This window comes from Dendrobates tinctorius, unplaced genomic scaffold, assembly GCF_039654945.1.
Source record: "Dendrobates tinctorius isolate UK_male_01 unplaced genomic scaffold, ASM3965494v1 ptg000020l, whole genome shotgun sequence".
Classification (NCBI taxonomy): Eukaryota; Metazoa; Chordata; class Amphibia; order Anura; family Dendrobatidae; genus Dendrobates; species Dendrobates tinctorius.
This window is the reverse complement of record NW_027361688.1, coordinates 24,087,501-24,097,434: the sequence shown is the minus strand read 5'-3', so window position 1 is coordinate 24,097,434 and position 9,934 is coordinate 24,087,501. Positions and strand designations below refer to the sequence as shown.

General features: G+C 51.9%; 1 protein-coding gene across 2 annotated transcripts in view; it reads left to right on the top strand.

Annotated features, from left to right (window-relative positions):
* The first annotated feature begins 907 nt into the window (after positions 1-907).
* Positions 908-9,934, top strand: part of GALNT10 (polypeptide N-acetylgalactosaminyltransferase 10) — a 155,915-nt gene continuing 146,888 nt past the window's right edge. Inside the window, exon 1 of one of the 2 annotated variants that reach the window (XM_073567900.1) lies at positions 908-1,277. In XM_073567900.1, coding sequence (XP_073424001.1) covers positions 1,137-1,277 — 141 coding nt within the window. In that variant the 5' untranslated portion in view covers positions 908-1,136. The remainder of the gene's footprint in view (positions 1,278-9,934) is intronic. The other variant, XM_073567901.1, reaches the window with a different exon arrangement.

Sequence of the window (9,934 nt, the reverse complement as noted above, 5' to 3'; positions counted from 1 at the left end):
ACAGAATAGTAAGTGACACATCGCTGGAATCAGGGCTGCTCTCTGATCACATAGCAAAAAAAAACTGCTGACGGATTCCCTTCAAGATCGATCAGCAGTATCGATTGGTAGGGGACTGACAAAAGGCACCGCCACTGATTAGCTGATACCGCATCCTGCTTAAAGGGGTCCTCCGGGCGTATGATCCAGATTGGGGCGATCCGACACCCGGTGCCCCCCACCGATCAGCTGTTATTAGCTGTGAACGCTGGGGGCCATGGGAGCAGCCGCTGCCCGGCTTTCCCTTCTGCCATCAAGGGGGATTTGGTACCCCCCATACACATAAGATAATCATCTGGTTTGGCCAAAATTGTCTCTGAAAGTAAAAAAAAACACCATAAGAAAAACACCGTAAATGCAATAAAAAGCGATAAAAAGGTCAAATTCGCCCCAAAATTGCACCAATAAAAACTACAGCTCGGCACGCAAAAGACGAACCCTCGATCAGCCCCATCGATGGAAAAATAAGAAAGTTGCAGGCTCGGAAAATGGCGACATAAATTTATTTTTTTTTTACAAAGTTTTGATTTTTTTTTAAACTACTAAAATATAGAACCCCCCCCCCCATAAAAATGTGGCGTCACTATAACCAGACCGACTTCAAGAATCACATTTTTAGATCATTTTTACCTAATAAATAAGTTAAAAACAAATAATAAAAGAATGACAGAATTGAGTTTTCACCATTTTATTGCACTAAGAATCGTTTCCCTGTTTTTCAGTACGTTACTTGGTGAAATGAATGGTGCCATTCACAACTAGAACTTGTGCAAAAAAAAATAAAATCAAATACAGTATAAGCCGTTTTGCTGGGCTTTGTAGTTCTGCAGCAGCCACAGGCTGTCTCGCAGGCTCAGCGCCGCATTGCCCTCTGGCGGACAGTAGGCGGCAGCGCAGCCTCTCACACACCGTGTCCGGCCCCAGGCGCGCTGGCTGAGAGAGGTAGCGGGAGTGCGCAGCTTGTCCCCGCCCCTCTCCCGGCAGCGGCGGCGGCGGCGGCGGAGGCTCAGTGCACAGGTAGCGCTGCCCGGCGGTGGCTGTCTCGGTGTCCGGGGCTGTCGGTGCGGAGTTTGCTGGCAGGGCGTGGGCTTCTTCCCATGCGGCGGAAACAGAAGCGTGTTTTGCAGGCGGTGGGGCTGGGGCTGGCCGCCCTGCTCTTCCTGCCCAACGTGGGTCTGTGGTCTCTGTACAGGGAGAAGCAGCTGGAGGGCGCAGGGGGCAGCAACGGGGACGGCCAGGTAAGGGCGCTCCTTGTCTCCATGGTAACTTCCTACTTACTGACAGTGTCCCGTCCAAGTGTGTGCAGTGTCCTGAGCGCTCCGTGTGTGTGACAGTGGTCCGCAGAGCTGACGATCGGGGGCTCCCTGCTCTCACCCTGTGGGTCCGCGGCGCTGATCCCTGTTCACAAAGAGCGACAGTGTATGGAAGAAAATTGCAAAACTCTCGTTCTCTGGCCGAAGGATCACGAGTTGTGTCTGTGCTGTCACCGGTCCGGTAGTTGGACAACTGTCGGCGGTCCTGTCAGTGTCTGGTAGAGGAGACCGTCGGCGGTCCTGTCAGTGTCTGGTAGAGGAGACCGTCGGCGGTCCTGTCAGTGTCTGGTAGAGGAGACCGTCGGCGGTCCTGTCAGTGTCTGGTAGAGGAGACCGTCGGCGGTCCTGTCAGTGTCTGGTAGAGGAGACCGTCGGCGGTCCTGTCAGTGTCTGGTAGAGGAGACCGTCGGCGGTCCTGTCGGTGTCTGGTAGAGGAGACCGTCGGCGGTCCTGTCAATGTCTGGTAGAGGAGACCGTCGGCGGTCCTGTCAATGTCTGGTAGAGGAGACCGTCGGCGGTTCTGTCGGGGTCAGCCAGAGGCGACCGTCGGCGGTTCTGTCAATGTCTGGTAGAGGAGACCGTCGACGGTCCTGTCAGTGTCTGGTAGAGGCGACCGTCGGCGGTTCTGTCAGGGTCAGCCAGAGGCGGCCGTCGGCGGTTCTGTCAGGGTCAGCCAGAGGCGACCGTCGGCGGTTCTGTCAGGGTCAGCCAGAGGCGACCGTCGGCGGTTCTGTCAGGGTCAGCCAGAGGCGACCGTCGGCGGTTCTGTCAGGGTCAGCCAGAGGCGACCGTCGGCGGTTCTGTCAGGGTCAGCCAGAGGCGACCGTCGGCGGTTCTGTCAGGGTCAGCCAGAGGCGACCGTCGGCGGTTCTGTCAGGGTCAGCCAGAGGCGACCGTCGGCGGTTCTGTCAGGGTCAGCCAGAGGCGACCGTCGGCGGTTCTGTCAGGGTCAGCCAGAGGCGACCGTCGGCGGTTCTGTCAGGGTCAGCCAGAGGCGACCGTCGGCGGTTCTGTCAGGGTCAGCCAGAGGCGACCGTCGGCGGTTCTGTCAGGGTCAGCCAGAGGCGACCGTCGGCGGTTCTGTCAGGGTCAGCCAGAGGCGACCGTCGGCGGTTCTGTCAGGGTCCAGCATGGCTAGCCTTATGGCTGAAGGTGAGGGTCCGCCTCAGACATGTGACCCCTCTGTGCAGCTTATTCGAGATCTCCATCAGTTTATCCCAAATATCCGTCCTTGGACATCGCTGACGAGTTCTATACTACTAAATCTGACTCTGCAGGCCCTGGTGCTTTGGGTGCAACCGAATTGTCACTTCTTCCTACGGAGCAACAAAAAAAATCCTAATTATGGTTAAATCTCACATTTTTAGAATCTAAGACACGTGGCAGCCGTCTGGTGGCGCTGCGTTGCTCCCTGTCTGGTGGCGCGGCGTTGCTCCCTGTCCCGCCGTCTGCTGGCGTTGCTCCCTGTCCCGCCGTCTGCTGGCGTTGCTCCCTGTCCCGCCGTCTGCTGGCGTTGCTCCCTGTCCCGCCGTCTGCTGGCGTTGCTCCCTGTCCCGCCGTCTGCTGGCGTTGCTCCCTGTCCCGCTGTCTGCTGGCGTTGCTCCCTGTCCCGCCGTCTGCTGGCGTTGCTCCCTGTCCCGCCGTCTGCTGGCGTTGCTCCCTGTCCCGCCGTCTGCTGGCGTTGCTGCCTGTCAGTTGTCTGCTGGCGTTGCTGCCTGTCAGTCGTCTGCTGGCGTTGCGGCATTGCTCCCTGTCAGTCGTCTGCTGGCGTTGCGGCATTGCTCCCTGTCAGTCGTCTGCTGGCTTTGCGGCATTGCTCCCTGTCAGTCGTCTGCTGGCTTTGCGGCGTTGCTCCCTGTCAGTCGTCTGCTGGCTTTGCGGCGTTGCTCCCTGTCAGTCGTCTGCTGGCTTTGCGGCGTTGCTCCCTGTAAGTCGTCTGCTGGCTTTGCGGCGTTGCTCCCTGTAAGTCGTCTGCTGGCTTTGCGGCGTTGCTCCCTGTCAGTCGTCTGCTGGCGTTGCGGCATTGCTCCCTGTCCGCTGTCTGTTGGCGTTGCTGCGTTGCTCCCTGTCTGGTGGCGTTGCTCCCTGTCTGGTGGCGTTGCTCCCTGTCTGGTGGCGTTGCTCCCTGTCTGGTGGCGTTGCTCCCTGTCTGGTGACGTTGCTGCGATGCTCCCTGTCCGCTGTCTGGTGGCGTTGCTGCGTTGCTCCCTGTCTGGTGACGTTGCTGCGATGCTCCCTGTCCGCTGTCTGGTGGCGTTGCTGCGTTGCTCCCTGTCCGCTGTCTGGTGGCGTTGCTGCGTTGCTCCCTGCCCAGGTGTGTGCCGTCCTGGCCGCTGACGTGGACTCTTGTCCTGCGTTTGACTTGTCATCATTAACTTCAAAGTTTCCTTTCCTAGTTCCGGGTGTGATTGTGTCTGGAAGTGGCGGCTGCCGGGATGTGCTCTGCATGAGAACGTCTCCGCCTGTCTGAGGCACAGGAAGCACCTATGTAGTAACCAGTAACAATCTGCAGAAGTGATGGTCTGATACATATGTAACCGTCTGTAACATGACACAGGCGGACTGCCGGACCACTGCAACCTCTGGTGTATTAGATGACGGACTGAAGGCTATTATCACACCTGAGACTTTTACCTACTGGTTCACCCATCACCGGGAACCGCTGAACATTTGGCTATATCCCATCTGATCCTATTACTTTCCTCCCAGATAAGCGGCTCCACATATATTTGGCAGAAGTTTATTTTCCTTTCCGAATAGTTTTTCGTAGGATCAGGGATTATTGTTGATACGTTGTTTTTAGGTTCTTCGTCTGGGATTCTTATTGATCGCCAATACTGTTCCCTATCCTTCACCCCTGACCATGGTCAGGAGACGGTTGTGCATGCTCCCCGCCACTCAATTCTGCGTCCATAGAGGCAGCGCAGCTCTCAGCTAGTTTTGACAGTGCTACAGACTCTGGAGCAATGAGGATGTACCGCACCAGCTGCTCCATTCATCTCCTACCGGTCTGGGGTAAATGGGGGAGACACATCCCCTGTAGTGCCGATTGTGGGACCAACATGCATGTAGCAGTTAGCATCAATTCAGTGGGTAGGTAATCATTTATGTCTACCAGGATACCCCCGAGCAGTTTACCCCACTGCGATGCCCAAATTTCCTAATAGTGCATATAGGCAGAGAGTCGGTTCGTATTTGAGATGATCCCTTTGGTTATACGGTGTCCTAAATCTGTAGCAATTTGTTTTTGCCACACTTGTATGTATCAAATCTCTGTAAATATTTTTTTTTTTCCTACATATTTTCAAAACTCAACTTGCTGCTTTCATGGTGGACCTTTAGGGACCGATCACTTCTCCTGACATCTATTTTGGTTAATACTTGTGATAAAGTAAAGTTTGGAGCACATTTTGTCGAGCATCATGGTTGTGTCCAGACCGCGCGTCGTGGTTGTGTTTTTCTGTTATTCCTCCAGTAAATGTGTCACAATGTGAGAGCGTGTAAGGAACATGCTCCGACTGTTAAAAAACAAAAAAAAACCCTCTAATTTATTCATACATTTTCTGGGGTAGTCGAAGAAACAGCAGAATGCAAGAATCTGATAAGAGACGCTGCAGATTTGCTATTTAATAGAAAATGCATATCTTTACCGTATCTTTGCTGCAGAAGCAGATGTCTATATAATCCCTTTAAACAATTTAACCTCCAGTCTGCACCCACTTAAGTTTATTGACAGCCCCTCAGAGCTACCGCTGCTCCCTGCGGATGAGCTTGTCCCCCCTTATTCTGATTGACAGATTCTCAGTGCCCCTCCTCCCTGCTGAGATCTAGCTTTGCTCAGTACAAGCTGCAGCTGTCATTTACGCTGGGAAGGCAGAGACTGAGTACACTTGGACTTAGGAGCTCTCTCGTTCTATGACTGGACTAAAATGCTCATCTTAATATCAGTTTTAGGTCTTGTTCACATGCTGTGTTTTTCTCTTGGGAGCGCAGCGTTTTACAGGTCCAGCTGCTTATTTTTTTTGCTGCGGATTTGAAACATCAGCATGTCATTTCTTTCAGCGTTTTGCAATGTTTTCCACCCGTTCAAATGAACGGGAGAAAGAAATTTCTATAAAAAACGCAATAAAAAAACCACTTTATTTATTTTTTTACTAAGGACTGGCCATCAACATTAAAGTCCCGGACAACCTATTTAAAGGGAATCTGTCATCTGATTAATTCATCACAATTGCAGCCAGGTATATACCGTATTTCTTTTGAAATGCTTCAACATTTCATAGAATATATACTTTAGACATCCAGCAGACAATGAGACTAGTCTCTCTCTGCCCCTGGCCGGCTCTTCCCTGCGCTACTAGACCTGGCTGTCGCTGCCGTGCGCTGCTTGGCCTGGCCGGCTCTTCCCTGCGCTGCTAGACCTGTCCGGCTCTTCCCTGCGCTGCTAGACCTGTCCGGCTCTTCCCTGCGCTGCTAGACCTGTCCGGCTCTTCCCTGCGCTGCTAGACCTGTCCGGCTCTTCCCTGCGCTGCTAGACCTGTCCGGCTCTTCCCTGCGCTGCTAGACCTGTCCGGCTCTTCCCTGCGCTGCTAGACCTGTCCGGCTCTTCCCTGCGCTGCTAGACCTGTCCGCCTCTTCCCTGCGCTGCTAGACCTGTCCGCCTCTTCCCTGCGCTGCTAGACCTGTCCGCTTCTTCCCTGCGCTGCTAGACCTGTCCGGCTCTTCCCTGCGCTGCTAGACCTGTCCGGCTCTTCCCTGCGCTGCTAGACCTGTCCGGCTCTTCCCTGCGCTGCTAGACCTGTCCGGCTCTTCCCTGCGCTGCTAGACCTGTCCGGCTCTTCCCTGCGCTGCTAGACCTGTCCGCCTCTTCCCTGCGCTGCTAGACCTGTCCGCCTCTTCCCTGCGCTGCTAGACCTGTCCGGCTCTTCCCTGCGCTGCTAGACCTGTCCGCCTCTTCCCTGCGCTGCTAGACCTGTCCGGCTCTTCCCTGCGCTGCTAGACCTGTCCGCCTCTTCCCTGCGCTGCTAGACCTGTCCGCCTCTTCCCTGCGCTGCTAGACCTGTCCGCCTCTTCCCTACGCTGCTAGACCTGTCCGCCTCTTCCCTGCGCTGCTAGACCTGTCCGCCTCTTCCCTGCGCTGCTAGACCTGTCCGCCTCTTCCCTGCGCTGCTAGACCTGTCCGCCTCTTCCCTGCGCTGCTAGACCTGTCCGCCTCTTCCCTGCGCTGCTAGACCTGTCCGCCTCTTCCCTACGCTGCTAGACCTGTCCGCCTCTTCCCTGCGCTGCTAGACCTGTCCGCCTCTTCCCTGCGCTGCTAGACCTGTCCGCCTCTTCCCTGCGCTGCTAGACCTGTCCGCCTCTTCCCTGCGCTGCTAGACCTGGCCGCCTCTTCCCTGCGCTGCTAGACCTGGCCGCCTCTTCCCTGCGCTGCTAGACCTGGCCGCCTCTTCCCTGCGCTGCTAGACCTGGCCGCCTCTTCCCTGCGCTGCTAGACCTGGCCGCCTCTTCCCTGCGCTGCTAGACCTGGCCGCCTCTTCCCTGCGCTGCTAGACCTGGCCGCCTCTTCCCTGCGCTGCTAGACCTGGCCGCCTCTTCCCTGCGCTGCTAGACCTGGCCGCCTCTTCCCTGCGCTGCTAGATGTCATTGATTGGTCTCTACCATAGCGAGAAACCTGTCAGTCACCTGGAACAGTGCTGGGAAAAGCCAGTCGGACTAGTCTCATCTCCTGCCAAGTATATTTTGTCTGAAAGGCCGAGTAATAATATAATAATATACCGTATACCGGGCCGCAGTTATGCAGCCAAGATCTGATCCATGCTGGCCGCGGTTTGGGCAGCATGAATCTGATGACATGTTCCCTTTAAAAGTGTTTTTTCCTGTCTACAAGGTTCCTGATCTATCCGCTGTCACTTTCCGGGTGCATCCTTCGAAACTGGGAAAATGTGGAAATAAGTTCCCAGTTCTGAAGATCAGGGGGAGGAGAGGTCATACGGTCCGTGTAGATAAAGGTTATTCCAGCTGCTATTGGAACAATTGATGACGTGATCGGGACTTTACTACAATTGTGCGAACAGGTAATGTTAGGGCGGATTAATCATTACTGTTCAGTTCTTAGAGTGTATGCTTAGGCGAGACAGTCTTACAATGTGCCAGATGTGTCACAGTGGATGAAGCTGTTGCACCTGTTGGATAAATGTGGATAATTTTTAGACTGTCCAGTCTAAGTTTACACCAACTTTTTTTGTGTCGTAAATATTGATTAATTTTTGGCGCATATTAAGCCACACCCATTCTGTTAAGCAATGCCTTATTTTTAGCAAAGCCGCACCCTCTTGTCAGATATGTTGCAAAACCATAATAAATATGGTGCAATTCATTGAAAACTTTTTTGGGGGGCAGAAATTCTACCAGAATTTTGGCACATTTAGCTTAATAAATCTCTCCCCGTTTTATTGATTTCTTTTTTGAGCCTTCCTTAAAATAAGCCAGGAGTTGTAGACTGACAGCATCTTGAAGGACTACAGATCTCAGCCCGGTCACACTCATAAATTACGTTCAGCTAATTATTTATTGAGCTGAATACACTTTGAACGTGCTCCTTATCTGTATTCCTTTGCTCACCTCCTACACTCGTCAGCCATAAAATTAAAGGGGTACTCTCAAGTTTGAAAGTTATCTACAATCCATTGGATAGGAGATAACTCCCTGATCGCTGGGGTCTGACCACTGAGACCCTTATTTATCCAGAGAACTGGGACTGTCTGTGTAAATGGAGTGGTGGTCAATCATTCTTGATAGGACTCTTTGGAGCTCAAGTTCTCGAGATCAGTGAGGATGCCCAACAGTCAGACCCCCAGTGATTTGGAACTTATACTTTGTCCCATTGATAAGGGATAATTTTCAAACTTGGGAATACCCCTTTTAGGCTTATTAATGATCCGTGTCAGCTACAGGTCTCCTAACTTGAGGCTGTTGTGTTCGAGTCAAGGAGACCTTGAGCCAGTCTGGACATTGACGTTCTTACTCGCAGGGCTGTGGAGTCGGTAAGCCAAAACTCTGACTCCTCAATTTCCATGACACCGAGTCCTACTCCAACTCCACCAAAATGGGCTCCATCTCCATGACTCCGACTCCACATCCCTGCTAAGGCTGTGGAGTCGATCAGCCAAACCTCCGACTCCTCAATTTCAATGACGCCGACTCCTCCAAACTGGGCTACGACTCCGACTCCACAACCCTGCTTACTCGGACTATACTTGTTGAACGTGTGATGCCAGCCTTGGGATGAAACCACATAATGCGGCCATTAGGCACCACAAGTGGATGGCGTTTCAGTTGCATTGCCGGTTGAACCTTGTGGTCTCACTCTAGAGGAAGTGAAGGACATGGATTCTCTGGTAGGTTTCAGAGAGTGGGATAAATTAGTTAATTCATGACGTTGATATGTTGAAAGTAGGAAAAATGAGAAAATGTAAGGTTCTGACCAATTTTAACATGATCCAAATTGAGATACCTAGATGATTGAGGCATGGGTCAAAAGTGGTCCAGGGAAGGACAATCTTTGACTCGGTGACAGGGCTCTGCTCATTGGTGTACTCGGGGTCTGATCTCGCAAAGGGTAATATCATAAGTTGCTGAAAAGACATCACTGCTAGCTAGGATAGAAAGGTGTCAGCCTGCCGTGTAGCCGCTGACTGCGCAGAGTTCCCATTGTGACCCCTTGTCTACCGCCAAGTTTGCCTGCATTGGGCACTTAAGCATCAGAAATGGATCATTGAACAATAGAAGATGACCTGGTCTAATAATGACCTCTGCTAACGTCTTGGTACCAGATACCACAGGAGACCCCCAAGTGGTTTTGTAGAGTCCATGCCTTGATGGGTTGGCAGCATGAGGGGGACTTACACAATATTAGAAGGGATGTTTGGCTGATCTGTGCCAGTAAGTACCTGGATCATCATGTCGACATCGTGAATCATTAAGAAATAAGTTTATAAATAGGTACTTCTATTTCGTCCACACCCATGTCACCCTTGTGGCAACCTAGGGAGAGAAAAAAAAAAGCACATCCCTTGCGTAAATCAGAGAATCTTCGTGTGAATGAATCTGAGATGGACCAGATACTTGGAAGACAAGAAGCCACTACAGGAGCCAAGTAACTAGAAGTTGGCTTTCTATAGCAGGTGTATGTGAGGTGTCAGTAGGTGATCTTTTTAATCTTTTTAGGAAGTGGAGGAGTATCCTTGCAAAAAGGTAATAGTACAAGAAAATATAATGGTACTTTCCTGACTCTTGGACTATGTGCGCACAATGTCTTTTTCAGCTAGGTCTATTCATGCCTGAAAACGCACACATGCATTTCTATGTAAAAGCCATTTGCTGTTCATATGTTCAGCCTTTTAATCGTCTTTTAACTGCTTCAGGATGCCAAATGGTTAAAAGAAGTGACCCGACTATTCTTTGGGCCCGAGTATCTTTTGTTGAACTTTTTCCAGAATTTTTTTCTTTAAAAACCACTAGTAACTTTTTAATGGAGTTACAATAAGAAAGTCTGGAAAACTCCAATAAGAAAAAAAAAGACC